The 26,940-nt window shown below is 38.0% G+C and overlaps 1 protein-coding gene across 6 annotated transcripts in view; it reads right to left on the bottom strand.

Moving 5' to 3' along the window:
- Positions 1 to 18,562, bottom strand: part of KLHL2 (kelch like family member 2) — a 54,894-nt gene extending 36,332 nt beyond the window's left edge. The window contains exons 1-5 of one of the 6 annotated variants that reach the window (XM_071743096.1): positions 18,367 to 18,516; positions 17,163 to 17,327; positions 15,401 to 15,526; positions 11,326 to 11,432; positions 6,637 to 6,758 (exon numbers count right to left, since the gene is read on the bottom strand). In XM_071743096.1, coding sequence (XP_071599197.1) covers positions 6,637 to 6,758; positions 11,326 to 11,432; positions 15,401 to 15,438 — 267 coding nt within the window. In that variant the 5' untranslated portion in view covers positions 15,439 to 15,526; positions 17,163 to 17,327; positions 18,367 to 18,516. Of the gene's footprint in view, positions 1 to 6,636; positions 6,759 to 11,325; positions 11,433 to 15,400; positions 15,527 to 17,162; positions 17,328 to 18,093; positions 18,113 to 18,366 lie in introns of those variants that run through there. The other 5 variants (XM_071743097.1, XM_071743094.1, XM_071743098.1 and 2 more) reach the window with 5 other exon arrangements.
- Positions 18,563 to 26,940: the final 8,378 nt, after the last annotated feature.

Here is a 26,940-nt window from a genome sequence, read left to right as displayed (position 1 = left end):
CAGCATTACTTAGTCTCAAAGCAATTATATATAAAATTATATATATAATGTTATATTTAAAACAGAATCTACCGTATTGTAAGATTCGGTTGAAGTTTCACAGCATTCAGCTCAGTTGAATAAATATTTCTTTTATCTCTCCCACCCACTTACCCAGCAGCAGGCATACTTCCAGGACACAGAACACACATCTCTGTTCAAGCATTGAAATGAACCCTCTCCTCTTACGATGCCCAATCACACATTGGTTAAGGATATTCAGGCCTTTGGTTCTAAAAAGGAAAAGTCTACTGCAGTTAAACCAGAAAATTTCCTATGTTCACAAAGAAAACTGAAATTACCCCTTTGAAAGGTTAGGGACATCTTTTGATCCAGTTAGGGAAAAAATATGCTCCTTAGTGTTCAAAGGTATAATCTATTGGTAGGCTTTAGAAACTTGTGAAGAACATTCCAGTTTAGGTATCTGAAATGAAACTGTTTCATAGAATCATAGAATAATTAAAGTTGGAAAAGACCTCTAAGATCAAGTCCAACCACGAAATCCGTACTACCAGCCAACAAAACCATCTCCTCAAGTGCAACATTGACATATTTTTTGAACACTTCCAGGGATGGTGACTCCACCACTTCCCTGGGCAGGCTGTTCCAATGCCCAACTACTCTCTCAGTAAGATTTTTTCCTAATACCCAATCTAAACCTTTCCTGGCTCAACTTGAGCCCATTTCCTCTAGTCCTATTACAAGCTACATGGGAGAAAAGACCAACCCCACCTCACTACAACCTCCTTCCAGGTAGTTAAGACAGCATGATTTTCAAAAAACATGCTTTACGCTCTTCACACATCACATTGTTGCTAAATCATAAAGACTTAGTTTCATCAACAAGTGGTACATAACAAGACATTTCTTTTAAGGATAATGCTTGACAGGATCCAAAATAAGTATTATGACTCTTACTCCAGATACAATGACAGTATGTCTCTGAAGATGATTGGAATTTAAGCTATAGTAATCTGATCATGTAAGTGCTCAAAGGCTGTGACATATACTAAGTAACTTGATGAGCCTTGCAAACCAGCTCGTGCCAAATAATTTTGTTTTCCTCAAGATAAAAGCACACACAAACTGCTGCTATTGTTCAGCTGATGAGCAGTAGTAAATTTCTAAACTGGTAATTCTGTCATGATTCTGAACCTTCTTTTTAATTAAACTCCTGTAAACCAGTGCTTCCAACGCTAAGTGGAAAGGCTACTGAAGCAGGGAATCTGAAACCATTACAAGATACAGACATGAGGAAAAAAAAAAAAAAATCTCTGCTTTCCTAAATCGGATATTCTAGTAATACAACAGTTTCAGAAAACATTGTTATCTCTTGAACAGAGGTCATTTCACCTTTCTCACCCATTTAAAACTGCATGTAGTACATCATAAGCAGACCACTTCTAAATTTAATACAATTTATTCTGTATATTTTGACCTGAGCTTATTCTAAGTGCTCAGGAGAATTATAAATAAGGAATGTTTCGTGCTGCACAGAACTTATTTTTGCCTTCAAATTAATATTAGGCATGGTAAATGTGGACCTTATGTTTATACGGACCTCATATTCCTGATAGCATATATTTTTACTACGTTTTTTAGAAACTAGTATCTACTCCTTAGTGGTTGGTTGAGGCTTATTCATCCTCCTCACCAAGTCTGGATTATTAATTTTTCTGCATTCTACTCTGTGTAATGGTGTCTTCAAAAGATATTCTGCATATTTCTTTCAAATATTTTTAAAAATAGTTGTACACATCTTTCTTTTCCTCCCCTGCCCTTCCATCCCCAAATCACATGTAAGTTTAAAAGATTTTCAGTAGGCTAGTCTTTTCAGTTCTTGCTGAGTTTAAAAAGATAAAATTTCTCCAAAAATAAAATAATTGACTTCTTTACATTTATAGGTGAAACCATTTTTTAAAGTTGGCTATACTCTTAAAACAGACTTGCAAATTTACACCTCTTTATAACAGATAGTTCCCTGTATGAAACTGAAGTCCTGCCTCCTAAACTTACTGAAGGACACTACTGTAAACCAGATAATGACTTCTGCTGGTTCTGTTTTTTGTTTATTAGAAGTATTACGCTAATAAGCATAAATACATACAACAACAAATCACTCAAATGGGAATTTACCAACATTAAAAGATAGACACAAGTTCTTTCTCCCACTGCATGACGATCACTTCCATGTTCTCATTTTCTTTCCCCACTGGCATAAAGACAGTGACTGCTAGAATCAATAAAAGATTTAGAAATCTATGATGTTCAGTCTACAAAAAAAAAAAATTTAAAAAAAATTAAGTGGTATGAATGAAAACATAAGACTGCTACTGCAAAACTAAGAAGTTGCTTCACAAGAGAGCAGAACAAAGTACCAGAGATTGGTCCAATATAGACAAGAGAAGATTAAAGTTAGATACTATCTTTTTAACTAGAAAAACTATTAAAGCAATTGGAACACCCTACATACGCATAACTATAAGGTTTCCACTGTTAGGTTAGATATGCTTTGCCAAATCTAGACACATTCAGTCACTATTTCACTTCAGAGTTCAACAGCAATCATCTTTCACAGTGTTCCCCATTACCTCCCATTTCTTCTTCATGCTGCTTCAACACACCCTCAGTGCTGCCTGTCCAACTGTATGTGGGTCACATCACAAACAAAATTCAGAAGCTGACCATCTTAAGCAGCACATACCCATTTTCATACTTCTCTGGGTTTAGTGTGGGATATTTGTTTATTTTCAAGCTATAGGACTTTCCAGGATTCAACAACCTTGCAAAGTTTTTCAAATAGTAGACCTTAAAAGTGATAATGTGCAGCATGAGCAACCAAATCCCATGTTACCAAATATTATACTGTAGAATTACTACCTTTGTAAATAGTTTGGACAACATGACGACATTCTTTTTAAACAATTACTTAGAGAAATCAGTTGCTTTTTTCGACCTAGTTTTGACACACTTTAAATCAACTGTGAGTTCCTATGCCCATGCCCATGCCACCATGCAAATGGAATGGTGTCTGTTTGACTTTAGATGACATGAACAGTAAGAGTTAAAGAAACAACGCATACATAGTGTGCAATCATGTTTATAATATGCTTATTACTGTGCAACATTGTTCTTGAATAATACGGGAAAATAAACACACAAAATTATACATATTAAAAAGGATACTGTTCTCAGGATTTTGGACTTGTTGGTTGTACCTCACATAATTCTCTAAAAGGAAAAATATGCCAGGATAGAGTTTTGTAAAAATACCATTATTTGTGACTTTCTCTCTGTTACTGCTCATTCAAAAGCAAGATAACATCTCTATGAGTAAGTCCAAGGTGAAGCTACATGCAATATTTTCTCCAGGCAGCAAGAGAAAGTTGCAGGAGGAACACAGGTATATGTTTGCACACTTCAATATACTAAATCACAATATTGTGAACACAACAGCTGGTAGGACCATGTTATAAACCAGGTCCTTGAAGTGATCTGAGTTAAGAAAAAAATATAAAGGAAAACAGAAAAGGACGAGCAGAAACTTGATAATGAAGGAAAACACAGCATAATATGCAAATATGACAGAAACACTGGCATAGCATTATACAAAGTTAGTGCCATTAGAGAGGAACAATAAAATAACTCCTTCTAAATGAAGGACAAACACTAGAAAATCAAGAAAATCAAGAATTCATCATGTTCACATACCAGATGTCTTTCTGTTGGGGGGAACTTACTGGACCAAAAACTAAATAAAATTTTAAAAAATGTTCTTTTGTATTTAACTAATGCAGTGACAACAAGCAGTGCTGAGGGCCTCCTGGGTTGATAGTTCATGCACTAAATGGATTTTTTCTCCCCAACCATTTATTTCATCTAGCATTTTCTACATCTCCCCCCTCCTAGCCCAAAAACAGAGGTGAGAATGTGACAGTGGGGAGCAGAAATGAACAGCTCTTACTCAGAAGCTGAAAAGGTATGGTAAGGAAGTAATCTACTGTCCACATCTAGATCAAGCAAGACATTATTGAAAGAAGCTCAGTTACCTGCCTCATGAGAGAGATCAGTGAGCTTGGCTATACCATTAAGTATTAATACATGATTAGTTTTCATAAATATATAATGTAGCTATTTTAATAACAAAGAGTACTTAACAATTCCTCATTACTTAAACACGAAGCTCTCACACGCTTTCCAAACCAATATTCCATCATGTATTAGAAACTAATTCAATAGCAATTCTTACTATGTATAACCTGAAGAGATAGAATGAAGCACTTGAAATCCTGTGAAATGTGTATGAGTAAGAATCATAACCAGCTACCTAACAAGATGAAGCTCCAGTTTAGCACAATAGCCCAAACATTAAAAAGCTTGAGAGATAATATTACATGGCATTTAGGGTTCTGTGGTTCTGTATTCCCACAAGATAAATCCTTAACTATAACCAAAATTACCAATACTTATTCATATTTATATAGACAAGAAGTTAAATGCTATAATTAACTTCAATAGCAATTTATAGAGAAAATAGTGTTTTAACTAAGGCATGACAGTCTCCACAAGGTTTCTAAGTTTCTAGAAACTCACAGTATATAATTTTCCCACCATGACTTTCAAACTTAAGGAAAAGAATGTGTATCAGTGTGTTTGGTTCTATCCACAGTGTTTGTTTCTGCCATAATGCAAATAAACAGTACATACCTAACACTAGTATTGCAAAAGGGATTAAAGTGACCAAATTAAGATAAAGCTTTCTATTCATTACCAGTTATTTTAGAAATATACTCAGTATCAACATTGAAGTCCAACTATACTGCAATAAATCCAAATCCACTTAAAACCTTGACTATTTTCTGAGTATTCAAGTAACCACAAACTTGTAATAATGCTCACCAGGCTACAGTTATTTATATTACCACCCCCAACACCATCAGATATCTCTTCAGACAGATAATCTGGAGCTGTGAAATGAAAGACCTATCAGACTCAAGAACTTTAACACGGGAGATTTCTGGTCTTTAAAGACACCTGTACAAGGAAGAAAACATAACACTGACTTTTCCTCTCTATGAACATGTAAGAGTCAGTATTGCCAAAGACAGACTAAAATGTATCGTCCTAGGCAGCACCTCCAGCCAAAACATAGCAGTAGGCTGCCTGTTAAACACACTCTGGTATTACCCTTCAAAAGTACAAGATTAAGGTCATTAAGGTGTGCCATCAAGGCACTGTTCTGCTACACGGATGAAAAGCCAGCATGATCAAGCAAGAAGTGTAGTAGGGAAACTCTGACACCACTGGATTTTGCCCAAGGTCTTCCACAGTGATACAGAAATCTGTGCAACCACCACACTGGCAAGATACAACATTATTTCAGACAGTTTTTCTACTATGTAAATATAACATCAGATGAGAAGTCAACAATTCCTTAAGAAGTAGGTTACAAGAAATTAATCTGGCAGAATTAGAAGACTTACAGTATGACCTAAGATACAGAAGGTTTAGCAATAGGATATTTGTTTCAATTCAGCAATAGTTCTCATTTCTAGGCCTTCAATCAAGCATAGCTAAAACTAGCAGTGACCCCATCAAATTCAGCAGACAGTTAAAAAGCTATTAATTTCAGCCTAATGGCAGAATACAAAATTGCAACAGAAGTTTCCAATGTCAAATACAGTAACATGCTTTCATCCCCTGTAAAAGGAACAAAATAACTGCACGTAATTTGGCATATAAAGCAGGAACAGAAAGAAGGGCATGAGAGCAGTAAGAAAACCAAGATAAATATCATTAAAATTAATATAAACAAATTAAAATAAGCCTGTTACACAACTAGTTTTAAACTTGCCAAAAATCTACTCTTAATCTCTAAAGATTGTAGGAGGAAAATCTATCCAATCCATCTTCAGGATTTGTGGTTAGAAAATATTAAGGGCAGGATACTATGCTTTCTAAGCATGTTTTATTCTAATTGAAATTTCAGCTTACATTACGGCCAATTAGAAAAACTAATTAGCTCTGTTTGTGTGTGATGGGCAAAACCTTTGTACTAGATATTAGTTGATTTAATTAAAAAAAAATAATCCAAAGGAAACCCAATAAAATGGCAGCACCTAAAAATTTCTGCACAAATGGCCACTGTTAAGGTACAGAGATGGAACAGAAGAAGAATATGATTTATTCTGCAGACTAACAAGAGCAAAAAATAAAACAAACAGAACAGCTTAATTGGAGAACATGGTTTCACATTTAGAAGCAAACCTACTTTGTTTATGTAAATTGCACTGAAGTATCAGAGAGGGGGTGGTACAGAGGTGGCTGACAGCTTAAATTTTAGGCAGAGTAGACCATTCTATTATATTATATAACACTGGGTTGCAAAGCCCATTAAAGGCAACTGATTCTTCATTTACTTCAAAAATCTTTGAATTTAAGCAGAATTTAAACAGCACAGCACCTTGCTTTTGAAGCACAGCCTGAAAACATTCATTTGCAGATGAGATTTCCCATGTCAGAGTTGAACCATACAAACAAAATACATTACTCTGCACATTACTTCTCTTCCGTTGCAGAAAATATTCTCACTCTTACCTGCACGTTTTCTTCTGTAACTTGAATTTCAGCAGTGTAAATATAATCAATAAGCATTCTTAGAGTCCAGCCATCAACTTCCTTTATTCGAACTCGCTTTGCTCGACTTTCACTCATCTCACCTACAAATAGTTTTAGTCAAGTAGATTAGATAGAAATTCACCAAATATGTAAAAGTTTGAGTAACTGCTATTGCCAGATGCAGAACTTGTGTATCAGTTGTGACAGTAAAACAGCTTTTATAATAATAATAATTCCATTTCTTTCCTTCCTCCTTCCAGTGAGAAAGAAAGACTTTGTTGCTACCATCATGCAAACACTACCCGACTTAAAACATTTACTGCAGGTGACCTATTTTCTCCAGTGTACAATATAATGAAAATATTGTTATTAGACCTAAATAGGACTATTCAAATGCATACAAAAACATTTTGCTGGCAAAGCAAGCTATTAAATATTCTACATTAACTTCTTAATCAAAGAACACACCAAATGTAGTCTGAAGTAACTTTATTTTTTAAAAAAATAAATTGTATCTCCACAGAAAAAATAACATATATTTATTGGCTTGCCTACTTATTATTCCCTTAGCAATTTCACCTCCATTACATATCTGATATAACAGTAAAAACTTAAACTAAGATAAAATGGTAAGCAAGGGAAAACTTCTTGGATCTCATTTAGTGGAGGCTGACACATTGGCCATATGTCACAACTGATCTTTGTAGAACGGCCTGCAAAATAGCTTCCACCTTCTAAAATATGATGTTTCTCAAAATGCAACATTTTGTTTACATTTGAACTAATTGCCAAAATTAGACAGATTTCGAAGTAATGATTAAAAACTTCTCCATGACTACTAACCACACATCTAGTCATCTCAGACTTCTAACCCTTTTTGCATTGACTTGCACTGGGAAGCAAAACTGAACTACACCAGCTATGTAGTTACATGTAGGTACATAAACTTTGGCTTTGGAAGAGTATACCCCAGTCTCTGGGTAGATTCAGTAGGCTTCTATATTTGATGTATTCTTATTTCTCTCCCCTAAGCCTGTAGAGACAAGGATACTGATGAGGTAACAACAGAAGCAGACAGGATGGAGAAGTGAATCAGAAGATGCTTATCATTGTGAGTATTTCCTTATGAAGTACATTTTTATTTTTTACTACCCTGTGATCTCCAGGACTGGTGCCAAACAATGCATTTCACACAGTGCATTTGGCAAAGAGATCATTACAGAGAAATGTATTTTTATCCATGCCATTTTTTTTTCCCAGCTAACAGGTAAAGCATGGCATTTTAAAATGACCCTTAAAGTGGCAGGAAGTACAGAAGATCATCTACAGCAACACAGTGCTATTATACAGTTTGCATTCCAGAAAGCAGTGATGATGAACTACATCAAAACCAGCACAATCTAGCCCCCAGCCCCTGGATAATTTTTTTTTTGACCCGCTTTTCTGAAACATATCCCTATACCTTTGAAGGATGGCTAAGGACGGTTGGAGCAGGCAATGTATTTCAAGTTTCTACTTCTAGTTTGACACAGTTTAAACCTATTGATCATGCTGCAAGCTATTTATTATGCAAGCTGCTGTGGAGGTGGTCCTTTGGGAGAATTGTATGTGGGAGAGCAGTTTGATATTCTGCAAGCACATTAGGTTTGTTTTCAGATTTTGTGTCAAGGCTTCTAGAACCTTGGATAGACATCTCTGTTTAACAAGAGCCCAGAATACACAAGAAACAAACCCAAAAACAGAGACTTGCTTCTGCCTCTCATGCTGAATGGGGATGCAGTCTTACTGCAATTCAAGATCAGTCGTCTTGTGGCCCAGACTCGTTTGACAGATATATGCAGGAAACCAGAGTCACACTCTAGGCAGTCTCAGGCTAAAATTGAAGCTGCTGAAGAACTCAGTTCGTGACTGGGAAGCTGCACCTCCGTATTGCCACTGAGCTGTCAGTGGCACGAAAGCACATTGTGAAAAGAAAGGAAAGCGCTGAGCTGATCCAACCACCTCAACAGGAGCAGCAGAGAAACAGCCAAATTGAAATTACTAAAATGTTATCTAAAAAGCTAACATGGTTTCTCACAAAGTAATGTAAGGCTGGCTTTTCTTTTTTCGTTTTGTTATTTATTTATTTAAAATTTTGTTTGTTTTGGTTTTTTATTTGTAAAACCAAAACAAATAAAAAAACCCCCACAACAAACGCGAACAGACTTTTACAAATGGAGAATTGAAGCCAGCACAGCAGGTAATTCCTTAAAGGTGAGTGCCTTAGAAGAAGAGAAAATTAAACCTTGTCCCAATTCAGCTCCACTTCACTGTTTTCTAATCCTTTCCTCTAATTATGAAATACATTTAAATTCAGATCATGATACCCATTTCTGAAGAATTTCAATGTATACAAAAAGAAGAATCATTGCTGGTAGCAAAGTCCCAGATGTTTGACCCTTATTTTGCTCTCTACTTATAACTATTACTAACTTCAAAAGGTAGCAACTTTTTCTTTCTTGGTATTTAATGGGGTGACTTTCACCACTGCAACAAATGAAAACAGGAAAATCCCAGGCAGATGGTTTGATCTCAGTTAACAAGAGACTGAATAGCAGTCAGTATCTAAGGACTCAGAGAACAACAGAAGTAACCTGCAAATATGTGTCCAAATGTAAATTTCTAATTTTTAGTCAAGAAATAACCCTGAAGCATAAAAGTGCAATTTGTTTGCTGTCTTTTGAATCATAGCTTTATTCAGGATGGAGGAAGATACTTTTCCATTTGGTGGAAGCTGTTTAAGGGACCAAACCTGCCGATTTGAACTTCAAAATTACCAGATAACAATACAAATCCACCTGAGAAGTGTGAATTGCAGCATTCATAGAGATAACAATTATGATGAACTTCAGGATTTTTTTTGTGGTAATAATTGAAACACACCAACATCACAGCTGGGCCTTGCTGAAAGCAGCCTATGATACTAGCAAAAAATCTATTGATAAATCATGAAGCCACAGCTGAATCCTATTTCAGCTCCTACCAATCTGATTCATTAGATACACGAACTTTGCCACAGATGTATGGGTGAAAGGCTTCCTACACCCTTTTCAGGTAAGTGTTCCCACTTCCCACAGTCAGGGTTAAAGGGAACCTACATTTAAAAACAAAACAAGCAAAAAATTTTCAAAGGGACTGAATTAAGGGAAGGACCAAGATTCCAGCCATTTCATCTGGACAGCAGCCACAGACACTGCTGCACTGGCACTCCTAAGGAGTCAAACTTCTCCATGGAAAGCGTAGTTGGGGCAATCAGAAATGTCTTGTCTGCCACAGAGAACATAGTATAAAACTTACACTCTGAGCAAAAAATATTTTCAACATGGTAGTCAACAACAGTTAAACTTCAATACAGTACTAACGTAAGAGGCTTGTGTTTCTCTGTTGCTAAGGTAATAAAAAGCAAGTGTAGAAGCAACTTTTTTCATTTTAGCTTTAAAGAAAGCAGTAAAAATTTAAAAAGAATGCATCAGTCACCTGGAATGTTTGCCTCAATCACAAATGCAAACTTGAGTAACTACCGAAGAAACAGATTTAATTTTACACATAAATTTAAAGCGCTGCTGCTGCTGCTGCTTGTAGCGACTCCTCTTCTAGCTCTGGTTGTGTCAAAATATTTGCATATAAAATCAAGAATAATCAGCTGCTTCTCCAGGATACAACAGTGTTTCAAATTTCCTCAATCTCCCAGTTGCATATAATTAAAGTTATTAAAACTCCAACTAGCTTTTATACTGGCAGGCTAAGAATCACACTTCTGCCTCCACCTGAGCTGGCAGTCAGAAGTAATATGTTGCAGAGAAATCTTTTAATTTCAGATAGTCAACATTAACTACCAAACTAGGATTTGAGAAGGAACAGACGAAACTTTAGAAATTAATGTTAACATGCACTTAGTAGTGTTCTGACTTCAACTCTGAAATCCACAGTATTTCAATGTGATTTCTAACCATTATGGAATTAAACCCACAGCAGAGAAATTGAGCTAGAGGCTCCTATGAACCTGAACCTGTCTGAGCCTTTCAAGCCCTTAGCATTCTTGCTACAGCAGCAAAGCAATAAACTGGCCAGCACAGAGAGAGCAGAAGCAGAATCAAACCCGCACAGAAAACTTGTGGCAATGATGCAGAGTACACCTGTCACAGAGAATTACCCTAAAAAAAAAAACAAACCAAAACAAAAAACAAACAAAAAACATGCACTCCAGCTATAGGCTGCCAAAGCCACAGAAAGCTTTCATATCTACTAACAGCCGGGAGTACTCAATGTCTGAGGACCAGTAGTCATTAAAGGACAATTTGCTCAAAAATCCACATGCAAGTCATTTTAACTTTCTTTTGGACAAGTGAGATTACTAGACCCTTAAAGGGTAAAAGAAATCTACTATGAATGGCTTCCTTAACATACAAATCTGTTTAAATGAAGGAGATTTTTTTAAGCATTCATCATGCTAGCAAAGAAAAATCAGTCTGTCCTTAGACAGTTAAAAAAAATTCATTAAGAAACCCTAATGTTCCTATTGGCTTATCTAAAAATTAAATTAAATTGTAGAAAGCAAAAGCCATTTAATTTTGTGCTTTATATAGCTGGATTGGATTAGAACATAGTAAGTATTGAAACATTTGGTACCTGTAAACATGGCATGGAAGTAGGGGCTGCAGGCGGCTAGCACAACTCTATGCGCTGCAATTTCCATGTCTTCAGCTACTATCGTCACATCACACAGCAAGTTTTGACTATTTAGAAATATCAGAGAAGGCAATTTCACATAAGTGAACTACAACAGAAAAGCATATATCATCACACACAATTTCTTTTCCCATGCCCTCAAAGGAGGCAGGCAGACAATGTTTCTGAAGCATTGTTTTCAAATGCATTACACAACCACGTGGCTGTTACTCATCTGGATTACAGATGGCACTTGGCTAGACAGAACTTCCTAAAAATCAAAAAACCAAAGTATGATTTCTTGCACAGAAGTCTTCTGCACTGAATAACCAAACTTTGTATCAGCCCAATTTATAAACCTCGCTGGAAGTCTGGACGTCTTTGAATAACTGTGATAATGAACATAATTTGATACAGACAAACACTAAAGAAATGTATTCAAGAAATTAGACTTTACAGATAACAGAGAATCCAAACTTCAGTTGTAATGCTGGTGTCACATTGCACTGGAAGCTCATACGTACCTAATTGTCCAAAATCTCTACTCAAACATAGGTATATTTATCGTTTTTGAAGGATTTTTCATACACAGCCTGTGCACACAATAGTAACTTTTTTCCACTCTGACCAGTTGACAGTTTATTGTGATTAACTTCATATCTTGCCTTTGACTTCATTAGATCCATTTGCATTCTTGTCCTTTGTAACTGAAAGACAAATTTCCTCCCTCTCTGTTGCAATAAAGTAACATCTTACTTATAATCATTCCTGCAACAGCTGTTTCATATACAGTTTATAGCTATTGGATATACCTCTTCCAGTTAAACCCACCACAGCATGTACTCTTTTTAAATCAAATTTTCTAGATGGAGAGAAGAGTGAAAACAACACAAAACAAAACCAAACAATATTCAACCTCAGTCCAAAGAAAACTCTGTGATCTCTCAGCCTCTGCAATCATACAATTGATTTGAGCACAGCCTCAAGTAAGGCGGCCCTGTGGAGGTTACACACCAGAAATTTTGGTGGCCATAACTAACCTCTGGGGCCATATTGCTACCCTGGAACTAGAGTATTTTTCCCCTTTCAGCTCTTAATACCTGTAGCAACTATCTAAAACTCATAGGTTTACCCTGCAATATGGTTATCATAAAAAAGAGTGTATAATGTAAGGCAATGGCCATACCCAGATGAAAAACACAATTCAGAGGTGCTTGAAAACAACCATTGGATTTAAACAAAAAAAGGAACACAAAGCTGCTTAAGAATTCATCAGATACCCATCTTTTCCAGACACTTGCATTTATTCTGCCAAGAGGAACAAAAGTTTTATATTTAGCTGCATAGAAATACCAAAGATGACAATAAAGCCAGAAGCAACAGAATTGCATCAGTTTAAAGCTCCAGGTAAATTACATTACACATAGATAGACATAGTAACTTCAAGATTGTCTGGATACGTCTCTGGTCCAGAACTGCATTAGGTGAATGAACGTGCTGTGCACTTCTACAAAGCTGGCAAGCTAAGTAGACTACTAAATAAAGAAACTTACAAACTCTGCTGCAAACTTATGTACTCTGCAGCAAGCATCTCGTGGCTTCCACAGCAACTCAGCACCTTCATTTCACAATGGCATGCCAATCCATTTTGGAAAAGCTTGCCTTCCTATGTGATATTGTACTAATCTGCTTGGACAGTGACTGAATGAACACAGACATGGGGTATTCCTCATCTTAGCAAAGGAAATGAGAAATTGAGGAAAGAGGAGGGCAAAATTACAGATTTAAGAACAGTAACTGTTTACCAGCTTGTAGGTTATTCTTCATTGCTTTAGAGAAAGGTCATCTTCAAAAGACTTAGATAATCAAAGTATGTTTTGTAAGAATGAGGATTTTAACAAATATAGATAAGGTAAAATGCCATCGTGTTACAAGCAAATTATAATAAAAAGGAAAGATGGGCATCATAGGGTAATTTCTTCAATGTCAAGAACTAATTAGCTATCCTAATGATCTCTCTGATTCAGTGTTGAGGTGATGGTGAGTAATGCAATGACAAAACCACTTAAATTTATCAAAATTGGAAGGCACAGAAAACCCCTCTTATGAGCTAATAGAACCATGCAACTTGATAACAGCCAAAAATATAATATCAATTCACACACTTAAGCATTGCAAAAGCAATCTATTTTAGATTCTTAAGCAAATTATTTCTTCACTGGTTATCTGCTTTCTGGAGAGTACACATCTGGCAAATACCTGCTTGTGCTACACCAATGAAAAAAAATGTGATAGAAACCACTTTTAAAATGTAGTCAACAAAATTTTAAAATATCACAACCTCGACTAATATTAGGTCTTCCTTTAGACTAATGAAGTCTTGAAACATTTTTACAATATTTCACTTTATTCTTTCAAACTAATACATGTGAATAGTAACATTTATTATCTAAATAGCATAATTTTAAAAGCTGTACTCAGCTTACATAGTAAATATTGCTGCATCAACTACCTTATTAAATAATAACTCCAGTTAACGTTTGCAAGGTGCTGCTCCTGTTCCACTTTAACTATTTATGCATATAAGACAAAATTGCTCAAATTGCTTCTGCAGCAATTCACATTTAAGTAACCATGGAAACTAAAGTATGATCTGAAAATAATCCACAGCCTTCAACAATGCACCCTGCTGGAAAACCACATATCTTTTACTTGCAACACAACAAAATGCAGACAAGGTTTCTGACTTCTGAAACCGTTATAAGATTCATTCTGGGAAACTGTTCCTTTATCTAAATTCTTGCTCATCCTTCAGAAGTCATGGCTATTGGCTCTATCCAGGCTCTACTGCACTCCTTGAGGGAGAAGCAACAAGTATCAGTTCCTCCAGCATAAGGCAACTATGCTGTTAACATACAAGTAAAATAGTCTCTGCTCTTATTTTATTATCTTCAGACTATGGAAGCCTTTGAGCTAGATTTCAGTCACTTCTAGTCAGCATATTATTTTCTTCAGTTTTCCAGTACCCAGCAAACTGTCACAGCCAGATAAATACACTGATCTGATCATAGCATCTACCACAGTATTTAAGATTTACTCTTACAGAACAGTGAAGATCAAAGGCACAGGAATACCTAGAGAAGGTATCAGTTGCTGTGTTTTTTTCAGGTGAAGCATCTGCAGTTTTTAATCTTGTATGGGAATAACATAGGACTACAGGATTTTCACAACCTCTGGTATTGTCTGTGCTAAAGAAGTGTTTTATTTAATTTATCCAATGTTGCTGTTAGCTATAAAGCTGAATTACTGTCAGTGATAGTTATCAGTCCTAACTAGGTGTGAGCTCTAATTACTAGCTGTCACCGTTTTCAATACCATCTCAGCTACTCATATGTAGAAAATAGGTCAATACAGGTGCTAAGAACAGCATCAGCACCAGTCTCCTGGTTTTGCTGAAACTGATGACAGTATCACTCAAGGTCTTACAAAACTTTTCTCAATGAAGTTACTTTCAATGTTTGATTTAGGAGTTCATCAGTTTCTCCCAAGGGTCAAGAAAAAGATTACTAAGGAAAGAAACACACTGACAGTTGGCTTACATTTGTTAGACTGTGACCTGTGTCTTCATACCATAAAATTTTAATATTTTTCCAGTTCACAGCCTACCACAAAAATTAACCATAGGCATATAAAGAGCCTCAGGCTCAACTGAAGAGTTACTTTTCATCTACCCAGGACCAACTACATAAAAGACAGGATGAGTAGCTGTAACTTCTTAAATACAACCTCTATGTTTCAATTCTCATAAACCTAGTTTTGAATAACTTAAGAGGGGCAACAACATACTGCACACACTACAGATATCATCACATGACTAGTTCAGTTATCACTTCATTGTATATTTAATCCTTCTTATCAGCAACACTTCAGGAATTGCACGTTCTTCATAAACAAACTACTATTTTTAACTTATTAAATACAAATTAAATTAAAATATATTATGGAATCCAGGTATATGTATACAGTGAAGTAATACCTTCTTAATTCATTCATAACTTTAAAAGCTTTCTTCATGTGCCATGGATTTACTGTAACAGGACAGTGAATTTCGGTGTTATCATCTTTCAGATCCAAGGGCTTCTGGTGGCAAAGTTTGGTACACCTGGAAAGAAAGAGGAAAAAAAAGAGATGAGAGTTAATACTTCATCTAGCCTTCAGTTCTGCCAGCCTTATTTTCTCCATCTTCATTTTGGAGAGATTTGCTCTTCAACTTATTCTTTAATCCAAGCAATTTTGGCTTCCCTATTACCAAGTGTGGAGAAGTAGCTACAATTCCCAATGAAGCAATGAATTGGTGACCAACATTAGGAAGGATAGGCACTCAGGGCTAACAACAGCCTCCACTAAGGAAAAAAAATGCATGCTCTAGAATATTTCCAATAAGCCCTGAAGCAAGGGCAGAAGCAGAAGTTTGGGAACAAACTTCCAGCCTAGTTCCTGTACATATCAATGGCAGAATGCATCACCCTGGTCTCTCAATGACTCCATCACCTCTGAGACAAGAGCCACTCTCTGCCCTTTCACCAAGACCTTCCTTACTGGTGGTAGACACACCTCCCAGTTCATGTTCAAGAGGAAGATCACTACACCATACCTGTCCAGGTTTTCCCTATCAGTAGCATAAGACACAGACAAGTAAGAGAAAAATGGGTAGTTTTGCAAATCCTCTCAATACTTTGAAAAACAAGTCACCAAGCCCTTTCTAGCTCTCAAAACAACCTACCCAAAAGTAGCGAAAGAAAAAAGAAAATCATTAGCTCCATCTTTTTCTAAGAAGCACCCACATTCTACAGACACTAACTTCTGTAGAAAAGTGATTATGTACACCACTTGGTCACTAGGCCTGTCCAAACAGCAAGTGCATTTTTCATGCCAAGCCAACAAGTTTCATGTTTACAATCACACACTACGTTGCTGAAATACTTAGAAAATGCTCAGCAACAGTGATGTTTTCACCTACACTATTGTAACCTTATTCCTGAACCCCTGAGCGAAGTCACTTAGTGGGGCAACTGATCCTGGTATATCAGTGATCAGATTTCAAATTAAAACTCAGCCTTACTTGCTGTAAGAAGAGTCAAAATGAATGTTTGCACTGACTCTCATAACTCCAGCCTTTCTTCTGCCATACCTAATACATTTAGCTTGGGAATATCTAAAGAAGCTTAAAAGAAAAATTCAATACTTTAAGACTTTAACCTAGAACTCTGTGTTCTATGCAATGCAACACCATGCAAAGCAATGTAGTTGGGTCTATTTCCATGATTCCCAAACTATCTAGCTGTAAGATTTTGGACCATAACTGCATCAAGCAACAAAGGAATGGAAAAAGAAAATGTAAACTGTTGGTAAATAAAGTAAGGTCCATTTACAAAACTCAAATTACTACCCGCTTACCGTGAAACAGCTACAAATTAAGTTTCATGTGTAATATTGAAAATGGTAAAACTCATTACTAAAAGGGGCCAAGTAACAGCAATTCTGCATCATTCGGCAGAAAAAAAAAAAATCAAGTTACATGTTACAGAGCACCCACACATGCTGCTGTATGGAGGTAAAAAAACATAAAATCCTATCTAGCAAACTCCTTTGAACAGAATATTAATCTTCTAGATTATAAAGCATATGTAGTGATCAGCATTCAGAAAAAATACATACAAAAATCAGTAACTTCAAGATACATTTAAAACACCAAAGACTAACTGCAAGGAAGTTACCCAGCTTTTAATCTGACTTACCAAGTCTAAGATAGGAACACTTCTTCTATGGCAGATTTTAACATCCCAGAGCAGTGCATTAGATACTGATGCAAACACATCTATATACAGACAATATACACACCACATACGCATGAGATGAAGAAAAAATGGGCCAGGGTTGCCTCTGAAGAGCTGCCAAACAAACTGGAGAGATGGAGGAGCATAAATTCATTTGCTGCTGTTTCGCCTTTTTTGTCACAAAGGATGGCTTCGTTTTAAGGTAATGAAACCTTACAAAACTGTCAGCCACATAATGCCTTCTATTTTGAGAACTGCTAGCCTGCCTTAAGTTACTAGAGCCTCTCTTACCATTTCACCAGCTGGGTCAAGGCTGTCTGCAATTGCTTCCCTCTAGCTTGTTCTCAAGAGCCTCACCACAACGTGCCTGACAACACGACCTCCCGAAGGCACGGGATGAAGCTACGCTGAACTGAAGCACAGAAATCACTAGATGAACCCAAATGAAGTACAACTGTAAATACGTGGGTCACCTAGCACACCGCTGCTAAAAAAGATGCTTAACAAAATAACCAGAACACCGACAGTGTGATGAGCACGACTGCTGAGTCAAAAACGGAGTAATTTGGGACCACATATGGAGGAAGCAGAAGGAATGAGGGGGAGGAGAGGAAAAAAAAAACCAAAAAAACCAGAAAAACGCCCGTACCCGCAATCTGGAAGGCGCTGGGAGGCGGCGGGGCGGTGGGCCGGCTGCTCTGCCCACCCAGAGCCCAAAGCCCACCGCCCGCTCCCGCCGCGGCCCGGCCCGCCCAGCATCCACCGCCCCGCCAACGCGGGCACCGCCGCAGCACTACGGGGCATTTCAAATCGCCGGGCGGCCGCGCCGCCCGCGGGGAACTCCGGCCCACCAGATCCCGGCTCCGCCGCGGGGTCAACAACGCGACACTACCGCCAGCGCTGCCCCGCGCCTCCGCCGCCAGTCCCCGGTCCCCCCCGCCGGGGCAGGAGCTGCCGCGGGCATCGCTCCTTACCGATACCGAGCGGCCCGGCCGCGCCACGGGCCGAACGGGCTGCGGAGCGCTGCGGTAATTCACGGCAAGCTCAGCTTGCAGCCAGGCGGCTGGGCCCGGCCCCGCGCCCCAACCCAGGGAGCTCCGCACCGCCGCGCCGGCAGGCTGCAAGAGCCCGCCAGCCTCCCCGCCCGCCCTGCCTCCCCACTCACACGGGCGGCAGCAACATCTCCATCGCGGCTCCGCTCGGGCTTCCTCCGTGCAACGCGGGCGCGGCGCGCAGCCGCCAGCACCATGCCAGCCGCCACTGCCCCCCGCCGCGGGGTGCCTGCTGTGCCCGCCCGGCCGAGCCCCCGCAACCCGCCCGCCCGCCGGGAGCCGCCAGCACTGTCCACTTCCGGGTTCCCGCCCGCGGGAGGGCGTTGGCGGGGCCGGGCCGCTGCGCGCAGGCGCGGGAGGGCCCGGTGAGGAGCGGGAGGCGGACACACCTTAGGAGGGGCCGACGGCCGAACGGCCCCAGCCACCTCCGTCTTCTCCAGGCCGAAGCCAAAAGGCTTGGGCGCTGCTCTGGCTGTTAAAGGGTCTGCGGGTCGGGATTTTTCATCTCAGTGGCGCAGCCCCATCCGAGCTGCTGGTCGTCATTTTCCTTTGAGAAGATGAGGACGAATCGGTGCTGTTCGCTTTTGTTGGATGAAGCGTATCCTTCGAGGGCTTGAGCATGGATTATGTGTCCTTCTCGGTCCTTTGACAAACAAACCACCCTTGCCAGGTGCGGTACTCCTGAGCTGTCCCTCGGAGCGCGCACCTCAAGGTGTCCTCGGCACCGGGGAGGAGGGCTTGGGGCAATCGTGTGGGGACAGAGAGGTGCTCTAGGCCTCGTAGCCTGTTTCTTTTTTCTTTGGAGGGGAAAACAAACAAACAAAAAAAAGCAGAACGGGGTCAGAGGTCTCCCCTGTGCATAGGTCCACTCCCGCGGGGGGGCGGCCGCAGGATCCGGCCTGGCACTGTCTGGCTCAGGTGTCTGCACCCAAAGAAGGGGCCAAAGCGGGGCCCAAAACTACCCCGGGGTGGAGGAGGTGGGCAGTGGCTTAGAACAAGCTTAGAACAGGCTGCAGCGCCGGCGCTTGGGTTCCCAGCAAAGGACTTTTCATTTGAGGCTGTACCGCTCAGCGCAGGTGCCCTCCTGTCCCCGGTCATACAATCGCAAACGTCGCTAATGCTGAGCATTAAGAACTTCAGTTGTGTTTTAATGTTTAAGTGACAGCAAAAAACCCAAAGAGGCAGGAATCTTTTTCAAACACACAGCTTTCCAAGCAACACCAATTCAAGCAGTAATGAAGGATGCTACATCTAGCAACTTCTGGCTTGGGACATTCCAGAGCAATTTAACCCCTGTTAGCTACTTCTAAATATCAGAATATTGTGTGTAGTAAAAGATGCACTTACCAAGCTGAACACAATTCCGCTATTTTAGTGTCTGTAAAAATAAAATGCTTCTTCAGAAGATACTTGACATTGACAAAGCTAAAACTAATAAGCCTCACATTAACTGACCAAACCTATTTTTCTCATAGTGAGAAGAGCTTGAGGACAACAAATTTTAAGTAGAAAGCAACAGAAAATGGCAGGAGCATTTTGAGTGAAGAAATGGATACATAAGGCCTTCATCAATGCGTCTAATTAAATCACAGGATATTGCAACTAAATGTATTTTAACTTATTATTTCGTATTTGCTAGTCTCTTACATATTCTTCACTCGGAAAATGCTGGTTTAATTTTCTCAGTTTACCAACCCTCATTTGCTATGCTGTGATGTTTGATCTGGGAACACTTCAAAATTTTTTCAATGGCTTTCCACTGGAGGATTTTGTAAGTTAAGTAATCACAATTGTCAGCACTTGTTCTTATGTAGCCTGTGCTTTGTAACTGCTGAATCTGTCTCTTGAGAGAGAACTAGATTTACCTCTGGGTTGTATTGGAGAAGACAGGGTACTTGTTAAAGATTTGAAAGAGACAACAAAACCTGCTTGCCCTCTCCCAAGGGGCCACCTAGCAATAATGTGCTCTGAAATGGAGGTTTAAAATCCATCTAGCTTCATGTGTCATACCATCAGTGAGTTCTAAGTTCACAAGCAGGTCTGGCCTGGGTAGATCAGAGAGTTGCTGATGACTGCCACATCATATTTTCAGCTTTCTGTACCCCCAAGTAAACTCCTGTATGTGTTATTTTGTAAGATAAGGATCCTAGGTGATCCACAAGACCTAAGTGAGTCCTACTAGTAACAGACTGCACTTTGCTTTAGGGTCCACATTAGACTATGAAGTCATTGTAAACTTGTCCAGAAGTTGATGAAGGGTTTTATATATTACTCACATAGATCCTATAAGTATGGAGGCAGCTGCAGATTCTCCTCCTTGTTAACATGGCAGAACTGTTTAAAGTTCATTCTTAAATGAACATCAAGCATTTCCAACTTGTGACTTCTCTTGTTTTTTTGCAGTGTGGTTTTGGCTTTTGAGCCAAATGTTTAACTTTAGTTGAAATAACTTTTGTGTTATAGAACATCAAAAAGAAACAATAATAGGGAATGGTTCTATTTTTTCCCTAAAATTATGTCTTTGTAATTCAGTAATCCTGAATCATGAACAGATGATACAAAATTTATTACATCCCAAATACATTACGTGGTTATGACTAAATAACTTGAATGTCTAACCATGAGAAAACACATCCTTTAAATACAACATTTTGATTTTTATGGGATTCTGCTTGATCCAATACCTCTATTTATAAAATACTTTTTCAGGAAAAATTGGTGTATATATGTGCGTGGGTATATATATATATACAGTTTTGAAAGGATAAAGCTGAGTTCCTTAACTATGATGAAACAGCTGCCATTTTTGTTGCAGCAATTCAAATCACTGCATTTACTAAGAGGAACCCCTGTTGTGTTTAGGCCTGCCCCTATAACAAATTGTGGTCCTTTCTCACTTGGAGAGTTCCAAAGGAATGTGGCTGAGGCTTCCTAATGACTGCATGTTTCTTCACATATATTGACACCAGAAGTACTTTACTGATGTAGAAATACTGATACCAAAGCTCTGCAAAGTACATACACTGAAAACTACTTTCTAGCAAGATGGCTCCATAGGTTACACAGTTCTGCAAATGGAATAAGCAGTCCTGCTAGGAGTCAGCATAACTGCATGCATTTGAGGTTCCTTATAAACATCTTTTAGGGGATCATCCACCATATGGACATGGTCACATTAGAAGAAATCTGTACTAGTTTTAGCCACAGAGAGAACACTGAAATAAATTCTTACTAGTATTTTTAATTGACAAAGGCAGGTTAGAAATACCTCTCCAAAAAGGATAAAAAATATATTTGTAAGAAAACTTACACTTGTTTAAGATACTAGAATCCATAGCTTATTGATGATTTTGGCAGAATGCTTATGAGAAGATGCTGCTAAGATTGGGATTCTTTTCGTGACAAAGGAAGAAGAAACAGGCTCAAAGTGAAAACTTAAGTACCCCTCTGTGTTGCTGTTGCTTTGCTTCAAATGGAAAAACAAGGTCCTTCCTCATTTTGTTAGCTGTTAGATTACTCATTACATTTGTATCTTGCTGAATTTAGTTGTGGGTGATTATGTATAAAATTTGTGTAAAAATAAGTATGGGTTTTTTTTCCAAAATCTATTTTTTTTCCAAAATCCATTTTTTGCTGTGCATTTCCATTACCATCCAGCAACAAACTTGCCCACAACCAAGGCCCATGTATCTATATATGTCCACAGACCTATGTGGAAATCACAACAGGAACTGCATTCTTTTGTCTAAGCATTAATAGCACAGTTAATCCAGTATTAACTAATCTTAAAAGCCTTATTCTAGTGTAAGAGACTTCCCCCTCTCCTCACTCCCCAGAAGACTGAAATGTTTAAAGTTTCACAGAACCAATGAGCTAAGGACATGAATGCAGCTGAGAATTGCACTGAAAAGTACTGTGAAAAGGAAAAGCACCAAAGTAATTGCAACAGACTGAGAAAGGGACCAGATTGCAGAGGAATATGTGCTGGAGAGTAGGCAGAGAGAAAAAATAAGACATGTAAATTGGGAATGTGAAATGAGGAACAGCAAAGCAGCTGCTATCAAAACTAAATATGACTGTGACTAAAATCAGTTACATACAATTAAGCATGGATAAAACTACTTAGTCTTTTCTAGCACTGTTCTCTGTAAGCAATTGCTGGAGCACTAGGAATGATACATAATGTTCATGGACCTAATATGATAATGAAACCAAGTAACCAGGAACCTGCTTTTCAGTGTTCAAAACTAGGCATGGTGTAATTCCCAAAAAGACTTGATATTGGCACATAGTAAACAGGCTTTAAATATGCCGAGTCTTGTCAAAGAAGGCCTAAGTAAAAAGCAAATAGTATGGATTTTCTGAGTTCCACTCAATGGAGATGTCAGATCCCTTCCACTGCTAAGCAGGGTACTGTTCCTATAGATTACAAGTTCATTCTAGTGCCACTGAAAAAGGGAATCGTAGTTCAAGCAAGTATTACAAATGGAAGCAACTGTAGGTCATGCAAATTACTAAAATACAAATTAGAGACCTTGATGATCATATTTGAGGCCCAGTTCTGCAAAGTTTCATATATGTCCTTGAGATGACTGTGAAAGAGGTGAACCAGCTCCTACTTTCTTGTGTTGCTAGCTGAGCACTGGCAATACAATCTCTATATTGAGTGGGTTCCATTCACTGAACCAATAGAAAACCCATCAAAAACTATGAGATTTCCCTTTTTAGCTATTCAATGGCTTAGACATTATACAAAGGTAGCAGCAGAAACCTGTTGCAGGGATTTCTTGGGGGAAGATGGACCATCCCACTACACTGCAGGAAAACCTGAAGATGGAGTTCACCCTTCAACACAGAGCAGTATCTTACTGCAAGTAAGTTCTGTACAGGTTTTATGGACAGCCAAATAAATAAATAAATAAATTTCTTTACAGCAGTCAGAGTAGCCTGTCATAGGAGGCTTTTCCTGATCATTTCACCTCCTAAGATTATTCCTATATTCAGTCAAAACATTTTCTGGAAAAGGGAAGCAAAAGTAGTTTTCATCATAGATAGTAACCATAAGCTGTTGTACAATACCTATCAGTGCAAGTCCCTCAAAGTCAATGTACTTCTCTGTCATAATTACTCTACATTCTAACAAGAAGATAGTCCCAACCACTTCAATCAACTCCTACATAGCTTTTTGAGAAGTCAGGAACAGCTAATTAACATTACATTTAAACAATTGATATAGTGCCATCTAGTGCTTACTGGATGCACAACCATACAGAGAAATTCTATTAATTTCAGTAGTTCTTCCTACCTGTGATTGGCCTATGGCAAAAGAATAGGTAAACTCAAATGTTTCCATGTAGCCATGCATATAGTGAGCTTACCTAAGAAGAGTAATTGGGAGGAGTTTACACTGTGAAAAGCTGAAAGAATTAATATTATATATTGTTTCATGTGCATAGAAATAAGATTGAGCTATCAGTATTTGCAGATTCTACAGCACCTAAGGGGGCATTCAATGAAAAATTGTAGACTGGGAAGGAGCAAGAGGAGAATAGTTCTATAAGAAGAAAATCTTTTATTGTACAAAAGTGCAATGAAATCAAACACATTAAAATATTACATTCAGGGAGTCATAACAATAAGAGCCACATAGGTGTAGCTAGTGCATATAATTTAGTACTGACAGATTGTTCATAGAAAGTAAAAAGCATATCATGATGCTATTCAAGAAACTTCGTAAATCCTCATTTGGAATAATCTTGTGTGTGTTTAAGAAAGACTAGAAGGTACTGCAAACTCATTGTAAAGATTAGGAGAAGAGTTCAGTATCAGTACACTTAACTATGCAGAATGTCTAGTACAACTGCACTCAAATAAAAACAATAAAAAAAGAGGAAATTTAAGTCAAAGATAAAAGTATGAAAAGGTTCAGTCCTGTAATTCTGGTACAAGCAGATGCTGTTGAAAATTTTTGTATGCAAGAGAAGAACAATGTGATCCTGACTAATATATCAGGGAAAAAATAGCTATCCTCAAAATCTAAGATATTCAAAAGACTATCTTATCAAAATGCTCATATTTAACCATACAGATGAGGAAGTTAGTTTCTGAAAGCTAGTTTTTGACATGTATATTTTATGATATTCAGACAAAATACTTAGAAAAAGAACTGTAGTGGGGGAAATGTTACTTTTTCCTTTAAATCTCATTACCTATCTTTATTTTAATATCAGTATTTTTCTTGTGGCAAATTATCTCAAATATTCCTCTTTTTCAGTGAAAACTACCATAGATAGTACATACTCTCACTGCAAATATTCAGAGAAGCAGCTCTGCATTTCCCTTTATATAGTTCAAGTCAATGTTTGTCAATTGTAATGGCTTTATAATACAATAGGAACAAAAATATTCTTGAAAAATTGGAAGACACTTGTTGGAGGGTTTTTGGAAGAAAATGTACATATGAGCAATCCTGACTATTTAGCTTTAGCCAGAGTGAGCTAAGGGCCTTGAGGCCCAGCTGCAAGGTTACTAAAAGATCAGCTATGGGCAAAAGATAAGGGAGCTGGCAGCAGAAAAGAAGAATAACAGGATGGGAAAGCATCACATAGAGAGCACATAAAGAGTTGTATTTAACCAGTCAGATAGCGCCTTGTGGCATATGAAGAATGTGTTGTACCAATCAGCAATAGGCTTGTATTATGTTATCAGCCTGACTGTGTATAAAGGGGCTACCGCTACTCTCAATAAATGGCAATACTGTGATTACATTTATCTGCGTGTTGTCCACTGATCTCCCACAGACAGTTATAAAATCCACAGTTAAAAAATACTCTGCAGATTAAAAACTTTTCACCCTGCAAATTAGGCATTTGCTGAAGTCCTAAACCATTTAAAACTCTAAAACACCTTTAAGGCAAAATAATTAAAATAGATTGTGATACTCTGTTCCCAAGTTTGATTTTTGATTTTTACTTTTAATGTGTATTTCTAAAAATAAGTATTAAATTAAGAGTTGAATCCCTTCATTAACCTCACTTTTGTATATAGATGGAATTTCCATAGAATTAAAAAACTAAGCATGAGTGTCCATTCTTTTGTTCTCAGAGCTTCCATTCACTGTTACATTACATCCTTTATCTCATCTGCATTAAGCAGATGAGTCTAAATTGTCTGCATTAAGTCTAAATTGTCTACCCACAACTGTATTAATCTTTATCCACCTGTTTTCATCAGTCCTATTTCTGGGCTTTGTTATGGTCACACAGGAAATTTTGCTAAATGTGTTGTAGTAATGGATTAGCTGAAACAGCCAATGGTCACACTGTCCCTCCAGCATTCAAATTTGCATATTGATGGGTGAAAGACTGAGAGAGCAGCTAATACTACTAGTGTTACACCCTCCTCTTTTCAGTAGCTTCCATTTAAAGGCCACAGAATTTTTTAATAGACTTTTTATTTAGTAAGGCAAAGCTTCCTAGCAAGTAACAGTTTTTGATTACAAGACTACTGTGTATATCTGGTTCCACGCTGTTCACCACAAAAAGCTTACACTTGCATGACATGAAAATATGAAACTACATGAAGAGAAAGGTGCCTTTATTTTAAACATATTCACCATTGAAAGGTTTTTAACTCCATAGGGCCCTAAAAACTTAAAGAAGCTTGAAATAAAACAAGTACCTTTGAAGTGTCTGTAATGTGAGGCTAGAATATAGACAGTGCTCACTGCAGTATGACTGTCAGGACTAGTGCAATTCACACAAATAAAATTGTCTTTTCTGTTATTTTTGCCTTTTTACCTCCCACTTGTATTTTTTAGTCATGCTGGGATCTATCACAACCTCATATCCTCAGAGCAGAGACTGTATTCTTTAGACAGAGCTGAATACAGTTTGAGTACTAATTGTACCTGCAAGATGAATAAGAAACAGTAATAATAATTACTGAAGTTGAATGTCAGAAAGGCTGTAAGCCCAATCCTGTTTCCATTCATGCCAAATATTAAACAAAATTGAGAGGAAGAAAAGTAGATATTAGGCCTCTTTGTGAGGATACAATTGTGAAAGTTAAGTCCCCAGTATTGTAATTATTATGGATATGGAAAAGGTTATGCTTAAATACAGGATTTAATCCTGGGTATCTAATCTACACTAGCTTTCCTTAAGGGCAGCCAGCAAATAAGGATACCATTGCAGAACATTGTTGGGCCATACCACAAATTTTATTCTGCCCTTATCCAGATATATTCCTTCATCATTATTGATGGAGTTGCAGAGGAAGTAATTTAAGAAGAGGACATATCTTAATCTGTTTTATACTCCTTAGCACTGGATCAGCCCTCAGCAGCAGAGTTTCAAGTCAGGTACCCTAAAATGGTAGTGTCTGCAAAATGTGCCAAAAGATGGAACTGGAATTTAACAGAAGAGTCTTACGTCTTTAAAACCTTATGTAATTAAAACCTCTTGTACTGAAAATTACCTGTGAACCTGATAACTAATATACCAAAATAAAACATATATTGGGTGATCTACTAAGAACAAGAGTAGATCGCTACTGTAAAGATTACATACATAGATTAGGTAAACCTGTTGAAACTAGCAGTCACATATTTCTGAAAAAGCTAACAGCTGTTGTGCCCAGGAAATATTTATGTATTGCAAATATTTAAATTTGTATTTTTTTCACCA

Source organism: Heliangelus exortis, chromosome 4 (genome assembly GCF_036169615.1).
Source record: "Heliangelus exortis chromosome 4, bHelExo1.hap1, whole genome shotgun sequence".
In the NCBI taxonomy this organism is placed as follows: Eukaryota; Metazoa; Chordata; class Aves; order Apodiformes; family Trochilidae; genus Heliangelus; species Heliangelus exortis.
This window is presented reverse-complemented; position numbering and strand designations above follow the sequence as displayed.